This window comes from Cygnus atratus, chromosome Z (assembly GCF_013377495.2).
Source record: "Cygnus atratus isolate AKBS03 ecotype Queensland, Australia chromosome Z, CAtr_DNAZoo_HiC_assembly, whole genome shotgun sequence".
Classification (NCBI taxonomy): domain Eukaryota; kingdom Metazoa; phylum Chordata; class Aves; order Anseriformes; family Anatidae; genus Cygnus; species Cygnus atratus.
In genome coordinates this window covers 65,079,967-65,101,233 of record NC_066396.1, presented here as the reverse complement: position 1 = coordinate 65,101,233, position 21,267 = coordinate 65,079,967, and the positions used below count along the sequence as shown (strand labels likewise).

The window sequence follows — 21,267 nt, the reverse complement described above, 5'->3', positions numbered from 1 at the left end:
TATTTTTGAGTATTAAAAGTACTTAAAGTAGTACACGTGAAAATGTACGCAGTACACAGTAGTTTACACAGGAAAATGCATTTCTGTCTGTGTTTACATTGAGCAGTTTATGCTACCTGTGCAACGTTTACCAGGCAATGGTAAGCGCAATCAGGTGGTATTATGGTATTTAACACATAGTTTATCTTGTGAGTAATTATTTAACTTCTTCAATATTTTATTCCATTTATAGTATGTGGTTCCATTTTGGAATTCATCAAGTCAAGGGTATCATTTCAGTCATACTGAGTTTTATTGTGTAATTCCTGATTTATTTATTGTGAAGAAAAAGTTGAGATTGTGCTGAATATTTGCACAAATTTTCAGTGTGGTCAGTAATAATAAATTTTAACTATCTGCACTCTACCAAGTGATAATTTACAGGGCTGCAAGATGAGAAAATCTTGCTGTAAGCATTCAGATGAATGTGTACCCCATGGCTCATTAATAAATTCTTGAAAATGTCTACAATCTCAAGGTAGTTTTAGCACATTTTTATGAAGGGTTGTGATGTACTTAATGTTTCATGTTGTACTTCTTGCACAGCTCTTGTTAAAAAGGAACCACAGCTCAAAAAGCAACCATTTGCAAAAGGTTCGGGTCTTAAATGTGACAGTAAGAAACCATGTTTGGAGCAGCCTCTTCATCCTTCATGGGAAGCAAGCAAGAGACGTCGGGAACAAATGTCTCAAATTACAGCATTCCAAGGAAAAAAGATTAAATTTGATGACTAGACTGTATGTAAATTGAGATTTTAAAATACAATTCTTGTAAATTTGCATCCTGTGGTACTTTCTTATGAAGTAACAACCACTGTTTGAACGCTTTTTCTCTGGGATAAGGATGGAAATAAGACTAGAAATCTTCACTGAGATAAAATTTTACATGTCTCCAAATTCATGCATTTTTAAGCCACATTTAGGTATCTTTATAAATTATTTTTACTAAACCTTCGTTATCCTTTGCAGTCTATAAAAAAGCATTGTTATTAGATTGCTTCATTTACTGAGCGTGCTGTCTGTTGACTATGGTATGGGCATATGGAGTTGGTTTATAAGTCCTGTTACATAATGCGACCATTTATGAAATACATCCTAGTGTGAATGAATGGGCTTTAGGAACACCCTTGTGCTGTGTAGGAGTAGTACAGACTCTCTGGATCTTTTTTTTTGTAAAAATGTACTTCTGACTGCTTGAGGGCTTGTATTTCAGGTGAGAGGTGAGAATATAAAATACCTCTTCTGAAGTGGTAATCTTAGGACTGTATTATCAAATATATCTCGGGTGAGAAGAAAAGATCTCTTAAACATGAATAGACTTCACAAATTCATGGATGTATCAGGTATCTCCAAAATCCACTCTGTAATGCACGCAGTATCAAAACAATAAAATATTGGCCTGTTAAATTGCAATCTTTGTCATTTCTTGATTACACTGCTGGTCTGAAAAAATGAAAAAAGTGTCTTTAATATTCCTGTCCTGGAGGTTGTGTCTGGGTGGTTCACTATGTCTGTCTTCCGCTTGTACAATTAGAAGTCATCTATTGTATTTGATACAGCTGATATTTAAGCAAATAGAATGCATATAAAAAGGTAGTGTTAGACAAATGTGTTTTGTTATTTCTCATAGAATGCTGAAAAACTGAAAGCCTTAGTCTTGGCAGACTAAGAAACATTTGGCTTTTAAGTGGCATTTTCAATTTTGGAGTTCATTTGATTGGGATATGAGATAAAATCTTCACAGTATTTTTCTTCAGGGTCTTTTCCTACTGCTTAATTGAACCAAGTTCTGAATTTATAGTTAATCTTTACAGTGATGTTTATTTAAACATAGTTATCTTTCATACTCTTGTAGCAAGTTAATCCAGAAACTTGATAAATGACTGCTATGGGTGTGGGATAGTGTACTGTACAAGTCCTATGGCATTTTTTAATGTGTGAGAATAACCTGGTATCAGACCAAAGGGCCATCTAGCCTAGCATCTACAACAGTAATCAAAAAAGGGATGCTTTAAGTATAGGGATGGAGAAAGCAGGCAGTGCTACATCATCCAAAGATTCACCCAACTTGCAGTTTTACAGCTCAGGGGCTTACTAATATATGGTAAATTATTTTGTTTAATAATCCTCAATGAATTTCTCTTTTGCAAGTTTGTAAAATCCATGTGAACTTGTGCAGCCTCTAATCTCTTAAATTGTAGAAGTCCTTCCTATGTATTTTACTCTATGAAAAAAAAATCTCTTTTTCTGTGTCTTAAGCTGTGACTTACTGGGTTTATTAAATGTTCCCAACTCCTGTATTAGAAGGGACAATGAACAATGAATTCTTATTCACCCTTTCAATGCTACATATCATAGAGAGGGTGGATGTTGGGGAAAGGAGTGGATGTAGCTTATCTCTGCTCTAATAAGGCTTTTGATGCACCCTCCCATAGTATCGTTATAGATAAACTGAGGTAATATGGATGAGATAAATGGAAAGCGAGATGAATCAAAAACTGGCTGAACTGCTGAGCTCCAAAGACTTTGATAGGAGAAAGACCGTACAACGGGAAGACAGGTAACTAGCGGTGTCCCCACGGTTCAGTACTGACATCAGTAGTATTTAACAGCTTCATTCATGACCTGGATGATGGAACAGAGCGCACCCTCAACAAATTTACAGAAAATACAGAACTGGGAGGAGCGGTATGTAAGCCAGGTGGTTGTGCTGCCATGCAGTGGGATGTGGACAGGCTGGAGAAATGGACACAGGGAAAGTTTAAATCTCGTGAAGTTTAGGAAGGGCAAATGCAAAGCCCTGCCCCTGGGGAGCACTAACACTATACACCAGTCTGTGCTGGGTGCTGATGGCCTGGAATGCAGCTTGCAGGAAATGACCTGGGTCTCTGGTGGACACCAGCAGACCACGAGCCAGCAATGCATCCTAACAGCAGAGAAGACCGGTAGCCTTCTGAGCTGCATTGTTTTCCTGAGTTGCATTGCTTTTGAATTTGAAACTCAGATAACCTTCCATTTCCCAGTGCTCTTTGTTGTTACTGTTTCTAATGTACTGCATCGAATGACTTGAAACTTTAGGCCAGAAAAATAAAACATGAAAACATGAAAGCCTGTTTAATGTGTTTTTGTAGGGAAGGATCAGCTTTTGTAGAAAAAGACTTGCATTTACCTGCCACATAGCAAACTCTTGTAGTTTTGCAGATGCAAATGCTAGTCCTGAATGCTTACAATAAACAAATGAGTACATAATCCTAGCTGAATGCTAGTCCAAACAAATGTTTGACATGTGACTTCTCTGGTTCCAGTAAAAGGCAAGAAAAATTTCTTTTGTTAGCTGTCATCAGTTATAATACAATTTTTCATGGACAGCTTATCTTTCTTTGAGTAGATGAGAACCATATTTTAATAGTTGACTTACATTAAAGACTAAAAAGTTAAAGAGTGAAAATAGCTTGAAAAAAATGTTTAAGAAGCATAAGTTCTAAAATGCTTGTTTGCATGTGCTGAGAGATCTAGGAGCATTAGTTTATCTTGGCATGGGAGCAAGTTTCTTACCAAATTACAGCTGTAATTTGTGGCCATAGAGTTCTTCTTGAAGGAAACCTAGTTTATCAAAACATCTCTTTTTTTCCTCTTCTGAAACACTTCTGAAACACCTTTGAGCTCCTACTCAAAAAAAAAAAAAGTCTAAATCAAAAGATGTGAAAAAAAAAGAGACGTGCTGAACATGAATGAGAGAAGAGAGATTAGGCTATTGCCATTGCTTCATATCTTAATAAATTATTGCTACTGGTACTTAGTGACTCACCTGGATCACAGCCTTCATGTGCTAAGCACTGCACAAGTGAGCAGTGATGGTTAAAACCTGATAATATTTATAATGTGCAACTGGGTGATTTTTATGAACTGATAAACTCAATGAATATGCCTGGAGCTTGTTGATAAAAGCTAGAATATTTTTTCTTCATTATGACAACATAACATTTTCAGTATATACATGATGTTAACATTGCTTGTATCTGTAACATTGTTTCAACAGAGACCTCTCATAAGTATTACAAATCTATTTTTATAGCGATATGGCAAGTTATTTCATTCTGTGATGATTAGATTAAGAAACCTTGAGAACCATGCTTTCCACTTCAGTACCATACCATCGGGGAAATGTTCTCAGTCTGGGTTTGTCAGATACTCCTAGACTGCTTTTAGGTGCACAATGTTTTCACTTCAAACCTCCTGACAAAACAATCTCAGATTTCAGTATCTTTAAAAAGATTCAGTGTTAGTTTAAATATATTAAAAGGGAATAAAAGAGGGGAAAAAAATCAAAAAACACAGCTGTGCTATTGATAGCACAAGTTTGAAGATATCCGAACAGGCATAAATATTTATCATCAGTTTTATATGAACAAGTTAGATAGATGAATTAGGGCCAGAATTAAAATTCAATTATTTCTTAACTGAAAGTTTGGGGCTATTTTCTAGTTGTAGGCTGGTGACAGATCATTTTGTGATACTAGGCAGGTGAGTTACTGTGAAACTGAGAGCGGAATGATAGTAGACAGAAATGATATTTTCAATAAATCTGAATATTCTTACTACAATAGTCGGATGTATAGTTGTTTTGACTGCATTTCTGTACTCGCATGGTGTTCTGTCCCTAGATAGAGCTAGTCCCTAGTTCTAGTAGCTCTAATTCTGGACTCTAGTCCCTAGAGCTAGGGATGGCACTTGCAGAGATTCCTAGTTAGAAGCTCTTAGCTCTAAACTATATAGCATAGAAATAATATTGTTAAATAAATTTTAGAAACACCACCACAACATTGTTTAAACCTGAAATAATTCTACATTCATGTTTTTTTTTTTAAATATACTACATCATTTTTGTCTCCATTTACCCAGGGTCAAGAGCACCATGGCTGATATTTCAGTGCTTGGAAACCTCTTACTAGAGTGAACAATTCAGTGTTCTTAACCATGTTCTGAATTAATCCCTCAGCAAAGGGAACGGAGATGTTTCATAATTCATCCTATTTAATCAGCTTAGCATACAGATTGAAGAGGCAGCAGAATGTTGGTTTGTATTCAGAAAATGTAAATAAAGGATAAAATGTTTTTGGAGTAACTGAGTGTTAAATGTGTTAAGTCAATTGTATAGAGTACATTGACTATCTGTGACAGACTGCTCACACATTCTTTCCATATGAGCAAAGTTTTTGGTGCAAAAATTCCAAAAGTGGTTTCTAAGCTCTTGTTCCTTCAGAGACAACTTGTTTGGTAAGGAAATCTTTAACATCATGGGCTGTATCCGGATGAACCATATCTTATCCTATTATGCCTTCACTTGTTAAGCTTTTGGGTAGTGTGAGAGGTAATTTATCATCCCTTGCATCTTTTGATTTCTTTTTATCTGGGCATGACATTTTTTTCTGAGACCATGTCAGAGTGACAGGATCTTCCCCATTTTCATGTCATGTACGTCATGCACACAACTTTTGCTGAAGCTTATGCATTACAGTTGGATGTGGCCTATGGTGAACTCTTCCATTAAGCATAATACTTAGACAAATAGAACGCTTGAAAAACTTTATTCAAGTCATTTTCACATAAATTTGCAACCATAATACGGGCATGTAACACAAGAATATGAAAGTGCAATAAAGAATACAAAGCTAGTGTCTGAATATTATAAATAAGAGCTCTTCAGATAAAGATGCAAAGTTTTTTGAAATTAAGACTCTTGGAAGAGAAGTGAAAAAAATAATGAAAACTTAAAAAAAAAAAAGTTGCAAAAATAAGTGGCATTTCACTGTATCTGTAGCAATTAGTTGCGTAATAAAAACCTCCCCATAACACACTTTTTGGTTTTAATTCAAGTTAAAACCTTTCAGCACCTTTTATGATTTGGAGAAAATGAAAATGCCATGTCAGCATAAATGTGAGACACAGGATAAACCACCTTTTGATGTCTCATTTATGAAATTCACCATGCTGGTCTGAATGAGTACAATATAAACAACACATAAATGACAAAGAATGCACATTTTGGTGTTTGTACCCATTCAACACTGCATAGTAAACTGGAGCAGAGAGAAAAACGAATAGACTTTTACTAACACAAAAACATCATCTACACAATATGTTGGTTCAGATGGTGACCAATCTGTCATTTTTGTTACTTTTGTCTAGAAATATGCAAATACCAAATATATTTCAGGATTAAAAAAAAATACTTAACGAACCCCTTCTGTAATGAGTCTGGTACATAGTATGTTCCTTACGTGCAGTTTTTACCTAAAGACTTGAAATGTGGGAGGCAATTGCTTCACACACATACTAAACATTTTGTCTTTTCAAAGATCTGAGACTACATGACAGCAATTTTATACTGGATTTCTCACAAAATTTGTTTGATACTGCTCCCACTGAGACCAACAGTAGATCCCTTTCAAAGATGATAGAAATAAGCCCAATGTCTTGTAAAAAAGGATTCCAAAACATAATTTGCTTTATAAAATAAGGTTTTATCAAAACATTTTTTTATAAATGTTTTTCAACAAAAATGCATGTAATTTCTTAAATATATTCCAGCATGAAAACAGTCAGTTAAGAAGTCTGGGACAAAACTGCAGAGCCAAGATACTAAAAATTCTGGTTGGCGCTCCCCTATTTAGAAATACTTCTACACATGCTATATGATCAACTCTTCTACTGCATTGTGATTAGCTATAGTTAAATAGGGTAAGTTAAAGTCATATTTCTTCATTTTTTTTAATCCTAAAATCTCTTGCTTTTCTGAATAGACTGTTCATGTTATCTTAGGCAATGTTTGTGCTATCGTATATTACTGTCATGTTCCTTAACACACACTTTAAAACAAGTAAAAAATATTTTGCTACGGAAAAGAGCTACATCTCTGTAGCCACAATATCCCCAATACTCAAAGTTATGGCGTTAAACACCTTTCCGAACCAGGCCATTCCCATTGAAATGTCTTAAGTCCAGTATTACAACTTGCTCCACCTACACAGATGCTTAACCTCCTCTGGCTACTTGCTCACTTCAGTGGAGTTCTGCAAGTAGTTTGGGTATAGACATGTGAGCAGGTTACTTCCTAGAAAGCTGAGGGAGAAACTCCTCAGCTGCTCTGTGTCCAGTTAGTTTCTTGTCCCACATTCAGTGTCAGGCACAATGAGGTAAGAGCACACAAGCTCTTACCAGGAAGCAGTCTGTGCCCACAGCTTAGCTTCCATTACAGTAGTAGCTTGTGTGTCCATTGCCCAAGCTGCTATCAGGACCTTCACCCCAGTTCTGACCTAAGTTTCTAGAAAGGTGAATGCACTTGCATCCCTTAAATCCTAATCTTAAAAACTCTTTGAGCTGAGATTTCAGAAGCCTGAGCTTTCATCAGGCCCTCACTTTGCAGACACGTAATAAATGGCTTTCTAATAAATCTAGTTTCCAAATTTTGCTCCTGTTTGGTGCCATACTGGTGACTGATTGCTAAAATGGATCTCTGAACAAACAAAAAGGGACCTGCAGTCTAAATTCTATTCAGGACACACTTCAAATTTGGGGTAGTAATCACTTGGTTGTTGGTTCTTAGACTCTGTTTTCAGTATATCCATTAGTTGGACAAGTTTGTAACCTAGTTATGATTAAGGTGGAAATACTTTATACTCTTGAAATAAATATATGCAGTAAAAAACAAGCTGATCCTTAAAGGATATTATGATAATTGAGATAAAACTTCCAAATTTAATTCATAGGGTTCTATTTCAAAAAATATTTCCAAATACTGCCTGAAGTATTCTCAATACTGGTAAGAAAATCTCTCCATATTCCTCAGATTTTTCCTTTTTAACTATATTGAATAGCACATGGACTTTAAAAACTCAAGAAATCAAGATACTGAGCTTTCATGTCTCATTAGGTGTTTTGAACTGCTGATTAAACACAACCAATACCAATCAATACTTCTAGGTCACTTTGTTTCAAAAGTAGATTCTTCATTTTATATGATCTGAAATCTGAAAAAAAGCATGAGATCCCCTTGTGATATGTTATTTCACAGTTTAAAAACAAAATCACAGCTACTGTAGCTTACAGCAGGGTGCACTGCAAAAGCAAAATGATTTGGGGATGGGAGGAGGGGTAGTGTACCCAGCACCAGTAAGACGTTCAGTGAAAACTTTAATTTGGGCTGGAAATTCTTCCCCTTAACAATGTTGTATTTGGTTCCTGAACAGCCTAAGGTAGGATATTTAATATATTGACTTTTGCTCTCCCTCTCTATATAGTATATTTTCAACTTCATTGCTTGACTACTGAGATATAAATTTTAAAAGCCAAGTACAGTACTTCAGGGGGAAGCAGGCAGTAAGCTTCTTCATGATAAAAATACCTTTTTAGAGATTCTGACCTACTTCTTTTTATGGTGCCACCTGAGTTAACTGCCTGTATTATTTTGATGGTTAACCTGTTCAAGCTGGTTGTTTCTCACAGATGACTACACCAGGGACTCTTTGTCACCTCTGAGAGCCCTCTTCTCGACAGGTATTCATTTTTATCCACATTATGTGTGCAGAAGTCTTTTAAAAGCCCCACCTTGAAAAATCTCTACAGCATAGAAAGGTGGATAAGTTCTTTAATTCATTTCTACTGATGAAAGGTTTCTTTCAAAACCCCATCTGTTTTTGACTTAAGAAAACGGTAAAACTTCTAATGTATTAAAAATGTAAACATAACTTTTCTTGCAGGGGTATAACTGATAGATAGATAGATAGATATGTATTTCTTTGCTATATGTTAATATCCCTTGAAAACTGAACATACTTTTCTCATTCGTATCAACGTGTCCTAGCAAGTTTTATTTTAATGGTTACTGCAGCATTACTCTCAAGCTGTTTTTCATTCTGGTATTTTCTGAGATAGCCGACATTAGTACTTTCTATTGCATTTTATTTAATTCATTTTACATAAAGTTTTGCTACTTTTTAGAATACGTTCAACAGTAATATTCTGACTGAAGTCTATTTATCACCTGAACTCCAAATTTGCAGGAGTTAAAAAATGCTCATGATTTTACTAATGAGTTAGAATTTCAAAATTTATCTGTGGATGAATCACCAGTTCCACACATTTCAATAGTTAAAAAAGTAATGCCAATTCAAATGCTTAAAATCCAGTTACAGATTTTGTTGAGAAGCAGCTGATGTGCTTCAAAAATCACATGATGTGTGTGGGTATATATGTGTGTGTTCTGTAGTTTTGCTTCTATAGTGTTTACATCCTATCGAAATTTATATAATGATACTTCAGTTCAAAACATTTGGCTCTGTCTCATCCGTTTTCTTGCATCCTTCTCAGTACCTGTTAAAAGAAAAGAAACAGTGGTAAGCACATGGTCAAAAATACAAAAATACAAAAAATCTGCTACATATCCTTTTGTCAACTTGAAGACGCAGCTCAAAAAGGGTAGAATAAATTTTGTCAGATTCCAACAGGCATGAATATATTTATTTGCTTGCATTACAAAGATGGCGAGAACATTAAGCTAATTAATCAAGCATGAATTTCTCTTCCCTCTGAATGTGAGTGAGTAGAAGCTGCGTTCACTGAAGTACCTAGTCACTGTTGTTACAGAGAAATATTTTAAAAAGCTCCTTCCAAAGGGCTGTCAAAAATAAATCACTCATGATTTCTAGGACACATGTTGTTCTCTTTCACCACTTTCTACAAGTCTTACCACTGTACAGTAAGAATAAAGGATTATGAGGATTATGCTGAAGCCATTTATTTAACATCTTGCATTTATGACTTAAGTGTAATTATAAACGTATCTCCATGCTGGAGTAAAAAAATGTTTCTCGTTTTAGTCTCATTTAATCAGCAGCTTCCTAATACAGAGTAAGCAATGAACCTTTTACAGGCTAACTTATCAATATTCACTTTAAATTAATTATGTTTGTTTCACTGATGCTGTTACAGTGGACTATACTGGTCATTTATTTCATTTTTTGTTTACTGCTCTGGAATCTCACATGAATCTCTATACAGTGTTGGCACGTCATTTTTTGTGCCATAAAATCAAACCACTTCATAACAGTTTTGTGTGAGTAGTTAACATATTATCCTGAGAACCACTTATCTCTGTGTTACAGAAGACTGCTTTCTGTGTGTATATTTCGCAACTACTAAGCTACAGTAGGTCCACAAATATGAACATTAATTAAATGTGAGTTTGCCTTTTCAGAGGAAAGAAATGACAAGCATAGTTGTAGCATTGTTTAAACTTTTGAAGAACTAATGGTATACTGTCAACACTGTGTGTCTGGAAGAGTCGTTTCAGGAAAGATAGCTGCTGTGTCCGCAGCAGCAAAGTAACATATACGTGTGGGATTTTGCAAAATGCTTTAAGAGCTATTTAAATGCTCAACAGTTCTGTTCAAATGCTATAAATGGGTATTGAATGAGAATAGAAAGGTTTTAGTACAAATATAAAGGCCTGAGCCAGAGGCAGCATCTCGGAGCCCAGGCAATAGTAGCAATTTTGAAGTGCTATATATCGCAATAACAAGATGACAAAAGCAAAACTATCACTTATGATTGTTTTACAAACCTAAATAATTAAAAAAAAAAAAGTGCTAGATTGTGTAAATAATTTAATTAGCCCTGGTCAGGATTCAAAAGATATGTAGTTATCAAGACCAAGTAACCATTCTCATCCTTCCTGACAAAAATGACCTTTGAAAAGTTTCATCCAGATTTCAGATTAACACACTAGATTCTGAAAGCTGTGAAGTGACATACTAAAGAAATTTATATCATTAGAATTGGGACTTTTTCAATATAAAATAAGTCTCTAAACTGCATAAATCTGATTGTCAACTTCAGTAATGTGAATGCAAAACAGTTAAATATACTCACGGTGAAATTGTACAGCCAGAGGCATATGCATGGTGGCCAGTATAGCGTATATCACAGCGTACTATATTGTTGGAGTAATCGGATTCAGGTACCAAGTAGCTGGGGTTTACACTGACCTTAAGGGGAGAAAGTGCAGTGTTGTTGGGTTGGTAACTTTACATTCAAAAGGACATATGCATATGATTTGCTTCTCTTAAAAAACAAAAAGAAAAAAAAAGAGAAAGAAAGTAACTCTCCTTTCCCAAAACCCTTACCTTCAGAATGTAATTTCCAGGTTTCACATCTGTGATATCAATCCACTGGCAATCTATGTCAGCATTATAAGTGTCGTAACAGCCAGGGCTCAATCCCTTGAAAATAAGAGTTAGATAGGTGTCAAAATTTTTTTTAGGAACACTAACATTCCAGACATTAGTAACACTGAGACTGAAGTACACTTAGTCATCACAACATTTCACTAGGAAAATGAAAAATTACCTCCGGGAATGAGGCTTATTTTTTCTTGGCATTTTATTTGAATACCCGAACTAGAACACGTAATTCTAACATGTCAGTTTTATAGAGAGTGCTGTACTACTATCGCATAAGGAACACCTATAACTATTGATAGTTGTTCATCCGTAAGATATCTGTATTTTATCCGTTGTCTGAAGTCAATTAAAATAATCTAGAAAACCTTAATGTTGAAAAGTACTCTGAGAAGTGGTGTTTAGGCATGTCTAGTTTCCATTTTCCTTCAACTGTGCTTTTTTGTATGACTACTTTAGTTCAAGATTGGTCAGTCAGCAGGGGATCCTGAGTAAAAGGCACTGAGCTACACGACAGGAAGACTTTGGAACATGAAAGGAACCTTTACAAGACAGAATTCTGACACTACCTCCATATTCTTCCCTAACTACCACTCCTGCCCAAATAAAAATGAGTCGGAATTATTCACTGCCAAAAGACACTTCTTCACAGAAAATAATACATTTTCCAACAGCAAAGTATGTTTCAAAGGAAACCTTACAGCTGAATATTTAAAAATCTATATTTTAAAGGTAAGAATAAAATCAAACTTGACCAAAGACTGGACCTAAATATCTGCAAATCTCAAGTAGACAGCTTCTGAGATTTTTGAGATTCTGAGGTTCATTGGTCTTATCAATGTGTGTAAATATCTGAGGGGATGGTGTTGAGAGGACAGAGCCGGTCTCTTTTCTGTTGTACCCAGTGACAGAACGAGAAGCAATGGGCACAAACTGAAGCACAGGAAGTTCCAGATGAATATGAGAGGGCATTTCTGTACTGTGAGGGTGACAGAGCACTTGGACAGGTTGCCCAGAGAGGTTGTGGAGTCTCCTTCTCTGGAGATATTCAAAATCCATTTAGATGCCATCCTGTGCAAAGTGCTCTAGGTGATCCTGCTCGGCTGGGGAGTTGGACTACATGATCTCCAGAGGTCCCTTCCAACCTCAACCACTCTGTGACTCTGTGATTGAGTATGAACTTAATCACCTGTGTTGGAACCTGTCACTACCCCTAGGAAGAGCACATCTTTTTGCTGTGCGTAAGTGCCACCTCTAAACAGGAAAAGGAAAATCGAGAGCTGTTTGCACATTTAGTTTTTCAGGGAAGTGCCCCAGTGGGGCTTCTCTTCAGGCAAACACAGAGACACAAGATTCTGATAGAATTTAAAATGTAGTCCTTCTTCCAGACCTATCTTTTCTGAAAGTTTCTTTGCAGTTTAGGAACTTTAAAAAGAATTTCCATATATGAATGTATCAGTGGTTCAAATCTGGTGTTTTTCATCATGGCTGACGTAGATTGCTTTAGGCAAAGCTACTACATTCTAGTAACACACAGATTGCTCAAAATCCAAGTCCACAAGAATTCCCTCTTGACCCAGCTGGTGATCAGCTCAGACTCTCTCACATATGTGCCAAGTCTGAGGCTGGAGGAAAGTTTTACAGTCCAATTACAAACCCCTGAAATATGGGCTTCCAGTGGAAATGCTGACATAGGCATGATTCTAGTGACACAAATACTCCAGCTGTAAAATATGCATGTTGCTTAGTTAGATGTCATCGTCTACAGAAGGAGAAAAGATGTTTATAAAACCTCTTCAAAGCCTTGATGTAGTGTAGATCATTCATTATATTTAAAATTCAGATGTGTACACGTCAGCCAGTGAAGCATGGCTGTCATTTCTCTGTGATAAAATAACTACCTCCTAGATTAAAAACTGCAGAGTAAGGGATACAAGCTTATGGTATGGCCACACTGAGATAAACCACAGGTCCATTGAGCTCAGTGTCATGTCTCTGACAGTGGTCAGCAGCAGAAGATTGAGGAGAAAGAACAAAAGAAATGGGACTTGTAACGTCCCTTAGCCAGGTAAATTCCTTCCACCAGGCATTTAACAATATCTGAGACACAGAATGCCATCAGATTGTGTTTAACAGCCTCTATTATTTGGCCTAACATTTTTTTTTGAACTCATAGATTATTTTTGGTCTCTGCAACATCCTATGGCAAGGAGTTGAACAATTTATTCTTAAGTAAAAAGAGCACCCTTCAATGTTTTAAAGATGTTGCCTGACAGTTCTTTTGGATATCCTAAATTCTTGTACTATGAAAAACAGTGAATATCAAGGATTTCTTCTTCCAGTCCAGGATCACTCATGATTTGGTACTATTTCTGGCTTTCCCTATTCATAGGGAATACCCTATGAAATCCTAGTGTTATGGCCATACTACACTCCTGATCATCCTTGTTCTCCTAGGGTTGGTTGCTTGCTTTGTTTACTGTAACAGTTTTGAGAGGCAGTGACCAGCACTCCACACAATAGTCAAGGTAGAGGTCTATCACGAACTGGTATAATATCAGAATGGTACATTCTTTTTTTTTTTTTTTTGGCTGTTCCTTTATTAAGCCCTAATACCTTGCTTTACACTTGTATATGACTAATATACGTGTGTTCACATGGCTGTGATGCTTTAATGGCCTTCTATATATGCATAAAACATTGCTGTAAATTTTCTGTACTGGACTGCCAGTCAGTAGGTACAGGTATCAAGGAAATTCACACTTTGCAGCTTCATGCTCTGCAAGAAAGAAAATACTAACTATGAACTCTGGGAACAGCCAGGGGCATCACCCAACAGTTCCTGGAGGATGAACACATGAAACAACCTCTTTACTGACTCAGTCTTGAGTTCTCTTTATCTTGCTAGACCAGTCCTATCTATAAATTGAAAGAATTTGTGGTGTGCTTTAATGTAGGTCAGTTACCAGTGATGTAAGTTAATGAGTGCCCCTGCATTTTAGTGATACCTGCATTTAACAGCAACTGGGTAAACTATAATATTTCAAGTTGCTGTCCTGACCTCTGTGATGGAGAATTTCCAAGTTAGTTAGCACATCAGATTTAGCCTGTACTGATAGGAAAAGGACACGCAATCCAAAAATAAATTAGTGAGGAAAAAGAAACTCTGAACCAACTCTTTCTGGTTGTCTCTGAACCAACTCTTACCTGCGTGTGTGCTGTACATGCATATCGTCTATAATACCCGTAATCACAGGAGGTATCTTCAAGACAGAAACTTGCTTTGTGTCCTTCAGCAACTTTTCTGTGTGAGCTCGCATCCAACAAGTCATAGTGACTGAATTCATCCATGCTGTGATAATGTCTGTTAGACCATGGATATGTTATTAAAGATGGATCAGATTTTGTCAATATAATTTTAGTATATTCCTATTCACTTATCAAGGTTAGACCTGGCCACATTTTCTTCATTGCACAGAACTCGTATGTTAGTATACTTTCCTATTATAAGCCACTCAGTTAAGTATTCTTTTAATTATTCCAATTTTCAATGACTATAAAAACCCCACCTTCCTTAAGCAACTGATAGGGGAAAAACTCTACAACAGCCCTGTTTTTCCAGAAGTTCCCATTTTACTGAGAATGAGCTGTTATTATCAGAATAATAATAGCAAATATTAAATAGTTCATACTGGAGTTGTACATCTTATAACTTTGCCTCTGGGCAGAGTTTGGCTCGGAATGCTTACCTTACTTACTATAAATTCCAGAGAAGTTTCCTACTTGTTACCCAAAAAGCAACTATTTACTTTCCCATTTCCATGGTCCTCAATCCATGGAAATCTGTATCACATTCATAATATTAGTGAAAACAAATTTGCATGAAGGAAGCTTTGGTGTACAATTCTCATTAGCTTGGTCATTAAGAACTAATGGAAACTGAACAGAGATGTCAGCATTTTTGTAGTCTACAGTTAATGTGGTCTCTATTTCAAAAGTGCATATGCTTTCACTCTGGGCACAGCGATGTATTTTTCTTGCTTTCATACACCGTGAGTTCTACCTCTCTCTATGGACTTGAACACCTACTATTCTAGTAGTCCCACTTTTTCTTAAAAGGTGGAAACCTAAACTTGTACTACCTATCTGCACTTTGTGCGCAGCGTTTGGCTGCTGTTACTTATGAACACTTTCAGCTCAAGAGCTATATGAAAAAGGTAATTAAATAGAATTCAAACATACTGTTAAAATGAAGAGAAGCACAGAAGTCTAGCAAGCATACATGTCAGGAACACTAAAACCAGTTCACAGATGATGACTAACACTGATGACTAGCCAAAGGCATTAGTAGTTATAGTCTATTTCCAAATGGACTTGTTTCACTGCCATAGAAATGATCACGAGAAATGGATTTTTTTCTGTTGGCAGTGTATGTTCTGTCCAAGAACTGTATTAACATCAGAGACACTTTGCATCTGGATAATGATATCTGGGCTACAGTAGCACAGTACGAAACTGCTTTTCTACCAATGAAGATTTCAACTTCTCTCCATCCATTTCATCATCCACTTATCAACTTAGTAAGCGCCAGGGTGGGGGCTTTGTTGTTTTTGTTGGATTTTTTTCACAGTGGGTGGTTAACTAAAGCATTTCTGGAAGCTTCTTCCGTTTGGTTTGATTTGGTTTTAGCTTTTTGATCCTTACAAGATTTATAACCTAATAGTATCAGTCCTTCTTTGAAAGAATTTGTTTTAATGAAACCGATTTTTCACCCAAGTTTGACTACGAGCAGTTAAGCTTAAAGCCTCTGAAACTAGAGAGAAATACTACATTGACGCAAATGGCATTTAGGTCAAGGCCACATTATAGAATATTTTTAATAGAATAATACTAAATTATCACTTATGTACCCGTAACTTATAGTTCTAAGTAAGGTGAAGTATGGTAAACTTTCTAGTAGTTTACAATTGATTTGGCTATGAAACAGCAGAAATAGGAACAAGCCTGCAAGCCTGCATGTGAATTTTCTGAAATCGTACAAGTTTGCAATGTTACCTGCTCCCAAAATGTTGGGAATTTTCCTTGCCACATTTCCAACAGTTTTGCCATGCTAGAGCAATACTGCTCTGCTACAATATCATGCTATGATATGAATATTGGTAAGGAAATCAGTCAACTCAGTACTATGTCTTTTCCACACTGATCTGAACATTCCTTGTCAAACTAACCCAAGAAGTTCAGGTCAACAAGTATGGGTCAGTGTTTACAATGATAGGGAACTTCCTAGTAAATGTGCATTTTAGAATTTCCACAGTTACTGTGGTTTTTTTTTGTTTGTTTTATTATTTTTTTATTTACTGGTTCACCTTAAATGTAACTAGACAGTAACCTTAACAGAATATAGTTAAAGGAGAAGTTTCCCTGTCAAAAACTGATTTGAGCCATGTAACAAATTTATACCTGCAAGAGTTTTATGCTTATAGATATCCAATCTTCATATCCATTTTGTTTTCACATGGCTCTCTAGAAGTGATTACTACTAGCATAAAATGAATCACAGAGTAAAATGCTAAAGTGTCCCATAGCTCCCCCCAACTCCACTCCAGTTTCAGAAAATGTCGCCTTATAATTGACAGTTTGTTACTGAAAGAGATAATTAGCAGGTACCATACTGAGCACTTCACTCACTGGTGACAGCTGTGCCACTCCCATGAATAACGGGGTCTGCTTGGTAGAAAGTCCGATGTGCCTTGATTTTTCACTCTTTGGGGGAACCTCAGGAGCACTCGATTATCGTAGTCTCTAACATCTGCTCGATAAGCTGAACTGTAATAGTGCAAAAAGAAGAGCCGTAAGTATATGCAAAAAAAAAAACACTTTAAAAATACTTTATATTGTTTCAGAAGTGACTGAATATTATTGATCTTTTAAGCCTTCTTAAAGCTCATGCAATAGAGATGCACAAGAAATCCACATGGTGTGTTCAGAAGGGCCCGGTATCAAAGGAAGAACTGAGTAAAATTCAGACCTGCTTCTAATCTCACACAGAGGAGTTGGATCACTGACTCTCTGGCTCTGGCTGTTAAGCAGATCACTGCTTAGCTGTAAAATTACTCTGGTACCAAAAGTACAATCTCAGTAACTGCTGTTAACCAAAATAATTCACTGTGAATATAAGATCACGTAACAGATGTTTGTTTCTGTTGTAAAAATATTATTGAACACATGCCCCAGGCTTATCCTATTTTACACAGCTGTAATCTACAGTTTTTTACATACTGAATGTTTTAATCAGTTGCTAGTCAGCAAGACCATTTCAAATAGTCTTCATTGTAAGGTGAGCACAAAAAATACCAGTTCTTATGCCATGTTTTCTTTTTTTCAGCAAGTGAAGAAAGCGCGACCACAGAAACAGTCTGACATCAATTAATGATGCTGGTAAATAAATAAATGTGTTTTGCACGATAAGGTATCAAACCAGTTAAAATGGTTAAAACCAGCCACGGTGATTTTGTTCCAAACAAAACAGGAAAAGTCCCTCATTGCCAAGTGTACAGGACCTAACTTGGTCAGCAAAGCTGCTATTTCAGACTGTTAAAAGGCTTGGAAACACTTTTTAGAGAGATTTTAGTTTTTAAGATGCACTACAAGACGTGTAACAATACATCTGCCCAGAAATGATTAGCATGTTTTAATTTTAATAGTAACTCGTGCTGGCTAGGAATAGGTTTTTACAAGTGGAGTAGAATACAATTTGGCAGGATTAGAAGAGGCTGATGAAAATCACCAGGTCCAAGTGGATTTTTCGGTGCCTCCATTTTGCAAAATTCAGCTATGTTCAAATGAGCCTGGTAATAGAAACACGCAGCATCACTTTAAAATAAAATAAACCACTGGAGTTTCTTCGAAGTGTCTTTGGCTTCTCCCTCTAATAGGGCCGTGCTGTTTTGTTACATGCACAACCCTGCCATCTGCCACAGGCTCAGAAGAGGGCTGTGGAGGGGTCTGCATGTCCCCAGGCCCTCCGGCCTCCCGTCTCCCACTCCCCACCAGTCCGCAGGCTGTCCCGTGGTGGCTGCAGGAGCACTGCAGTGAAACCCAGAGCACGAACCAGACAGCCTACCTTGCCAGGCAGTTCTCCTCGGCAGCACATCTCAAGTTATACATGGACATCCTCTGGACGTACGTGGACGCCTGGATGTAATAGGGATCCGGGACTAAGTCAGGGAGACCTGCAGTTCATCAAACCAACCACAGAACAGCAAGATCAACCCAGGACATGTCTGCACACACTTGGCTCCCACCCTCATCCTCAAGGAGACGTCGCCTGCCCCCCGTTACACTCTCTCCCATGTGTACAGACCCCTCCTCATAAAAAGAGGGGGAAAAGGGACAGAGAGAGGTGGAAGAGGGGGAAAAATGAGAAAGACAGAGGGAGGGGGGAGGCAGGGGGCTCTTACCGTACTGGAAGTACCCGGTGCCGTAGCCGGGCCTGTACCTGCTGCCCTGGCGGGGCCTCTCGTAGGTGTCGTAGTAGTTGTAGTAGGGGTTATCGTCCGTGTACTTGTACGGGTTGTACGGGTCGTCGCCCACCATCACATCCTCCCTGCCGCCTCGGGGGCTGCCGGGGGGGAGCAGGCCGCCGGCCCCGGGCCCTCCGGCGGGGCTGCTGGGGGCGCTGGGCCGCGACGGCCCCGCCGAGGGGCTCCGGGCCCCGCCGGGGGTGGCGGCCCCGGGGCCGGGGCGGCGGGCGGCGGCGGAGTGCGGCTGGTAGCCGGCCTGGAACCAGTGGCGAGCGCCGGAGCCGCGGGTGCCGCCGTCGGGCTGCGGGTGCGCGGCGGCCGGCGGGCGGTCGGCGGCGCCCCGCGGCAGCGTGGCGTTGTTGCGGAGCAGCAGGATGGGGCTGCCCGCCGGCTCGGCCGCCTGCCGGCGCCGCGGGGGCTGGTACTGGGAGCCGAGGCTGAGCAGGCTGTACACCTGCCCGTTGTTCTCCCACTGGATACGCTGCCTCCAAGCGGCGGGGGGCGGCGGGGCGGCGGCGGGGCGGCGCGGCGGCGGCGGCTGCTGCTGCTGGTGCTGCTGCTGCTGCTGGCAGCCGGCGGGCCGGAGGCAGCTCCAATAGATGCACGCGTGGAGCTGGGCGAGCAGGAGCCCCGGCCGGGCGAAATGCATCTTCTCGGCGCTCGCAGCGGGGGCAGGCGGCTGAGAACGGGGGGGCGAGAGGGGGGCGATGGGCGCCCCGGTGCCGGGGGAGGGCCGGGAGCCGAGGAGGAGGATGAGGATGATGAGGAGGAAGAAAGGCGGGGGGCACCCGGTCGCTCAGCGGCGGCGGCAGCCGAGCGGTGCCATCGGGCAGGTCGGGCCGTCGGGAGGGAGCCCGGCCCGGGGGAGGCGGCGGGAGCGGCTCCTCTTCTCCGCGGTATTTATAGGCGAGGGGGTGCGAATGGGAGCCGGAGCAAACAACCAGCCTCTCACCGTCCTCCGGCCCGCGCGGGCGTCTGCAGCGAGGGAAGGAGGAGGAGGAGGAGGAGAGCAGGGACTTTAAACTCGCTGGCACGCTCGCAAAGTTACACAAGCCCCGCTGGCTGCGCCCCCGCTATTTGTTCACGTAATGCGGCTGGAAACGTGCGGCCCGGACGGCTCCCCCGCCGCCACCGCCCCCCGACCGGGCGGGGGAGGCCGGAGGGGGACGGGGCACGGAGCTGGGCGGTGGCGGGACCCCGGTGGGCAGAGCCCAGCCCCGCCGGGCCGGGCCGTGCTGAACCGAGCCGAGGCGAGGCGGGCCGGGACCGCGCGGGCGATCGCGCTGAGACACACGTAGGCTGCCAGGCGGCAGGGCCGCGCCAGAGTTATGCCGTGGGGCAGCGCCAAAGTATGCAAAGGAAAAATGCCATTAGCTCATCAGCGCTGGAGAGACTCGAAACGGGGTGGCGGCGAGGGGGAAGGGGCCGCTAGTGAGAGGTGAAACACGGTTCTGGAAAATGCGCTGGGCGGCCTGCACATCGCCCCGGCCGGGCAGCGGCTGTGGGAGGGGGACCTCCGTGTCGGCGCCGAGTAGCGGAGTTCCTTAACGAGCTGTTAATTAGGAGAAAACCTTCATCAAACGAGCAGCCCCTCGAGGATCGAGCGCTGCCTTTCTAAGTGTGAGTCACACGAGGAGCGCGCTGGCGGCTGCTCGCCGAGAGCCGAAACCCGCACGGCCGGGACCGGCACCGGGACCCCTGCGGCCAGACCCGGGGCAGCGGCGGGGCCTCGGCTCGGGGCATCGGGCCCGGATCCCGCGCTGCCTTTGCCAAGGGCTGCCGGCTGAGAGTCAGACAGAGTGGCGGCCACCTTCACCATTACCGCCATCACCACCCCCACCGCCACCAGTCAGTCCCACACCGACATCTCAGTGCTGCCATGTGTCCCCCAGCACTACCACCACCACTACCACCACCATCAGCACCACCACTGGTCCCGCACCGGCAGCTCGGTGGTTTGGACATGTCCCCCACCACCACCACCACACACAGCGATCCCCCAGCCTGGGCTGGGTGCGCTCCCCATGGCCGCTGCGCTGAGGTGACCTCCAGGCCCTCCTCTTGTGCCGTGGTCCATGGTGGTTTGTTTGCATGTTGCCTCCAGTGGTTTGCAGGCCGTGATCGAAGTCCTGCAAAATGGGGCACTGTGCTGTGGCTGTGAGGGCCTGCGAGGGTGAAGCACCCAACACTGATACCACTGGGGCCTGACCTGGCAGCTTTCCATGGCCCCTGAAGAGCCCCGTGTCTGCCCAGGTGCTGTGGTCACCCCAGTGTCACTCCAGTCACCCCAGTGTCCCTTCAGGGCCACCATTGTGGCTGATCTCAGGGCCCTGTGCTGCAGGAGAGTGTAAGGCCCTAGGCACTGACACGCCACATCCACCCGCATCACCTCAAGGGCCAGAATCCCTGGGAATCAATGGTCAAGTGTAAAAACTCCCTGTCTGGAGGACAGCGGGGAGCACTGGGTGG

General features: G+C 40.8%; 2 protein-coding genes across 5 annotated transcripts in view; one reads left to right on the top strand and one right to left on the bottom strand.

Moving 5' to 3' along the window:
• The window catches only part of SRFBP1 (serum response factor binding protein 1), a 77,316-nt gene extending 75,854 nt beyond the window's left edge, over positions 1 to 1,462 (top strand). For 2 of the 3 annotated variants that reach the window (XM_035567017.2, XM_035567015.2), the window contains exon 8: positions 586 to 1,457. In XM_035567017.2, the coding sequence (XP_035422910.1) occupies positions 586 to 773 (188 nt within the window). In that variant the 3' untranslated portion in view covers positions 774 to 1,457. Of the gene's footprint in view, positions 1 to 585 lie in introns of all 3 variants that reach the window. The other variant, XM_035567014.2, reaches the window with a different exon arrangement.
• Positions 1,463 to 5,609: 4,147 nt separating this feature from the next.
• LOX (lysyl oxidase) lies at positions 5,610 to 19,858 on the bottom strand. Of its 2 annotated transcripts, XM_035567013.2 has the most exons (7): positions 18,736 to 18,967; positions 18,399 to 18,507; positions 16,964 to 17,101; positions 14,483 to 14,639; positions 11,222 to 11,317; positions 10,968 to 11,083; positions 5,610 to 9,410 (listed from the first exon to the last, which is right to left on the bottom strand). In XM_035567013.2, exons 1-7 carry the CDS (start codon positions 18,869 to 18,871, stop codon positions 9,404 to 9,406), a joined length of 759 nt encoding a protein of 252 aa, XP_035422906.1. In that variant the 5' UTR covers positions 18,872 to 18,967; the 3' UTR covers positions 5,610 to 9,403. The 2 variants fall into 2 exon arrangements, with proteins under 2 accessions (XP_035422906.1, XP_035422905.1); XM_035567012.2 differs by lacking the exon at positions 5,610 to 9,410 and having other exon boundaries at positions 10,964 to 11,083; positions 18,736 to 19,858.
• Between the last annotated feature and the right edge of the window lie 1,409 nt (positions 19,859 to 21,267).

Excerpts from the sequence above, each read along its gene's own strand:
- LOX (XM_035567012.2), bottom strand. The coding sequence starts at position 19,447 with ATGCATTTCGCCCGGCCGGGGCTCCTGCTCGCCCAGCTCCACGCGTGC. Across the intron at positions 18,508-18,735 it reads CACCGGGTACTTCCAGTACG|GTCTCCCTGACTTAGTCCCG; the intron begins GTAAGAGCCCCC and ends GATGAACTGCAG. Across the intron at positions 14,640-16,963 it reads GAGTGGCACAGCTGTCACCA|ACATTATCACAGCATGGATG; the intron begins GTGAGTGAAGTG and ends ATGGTCTAACAG.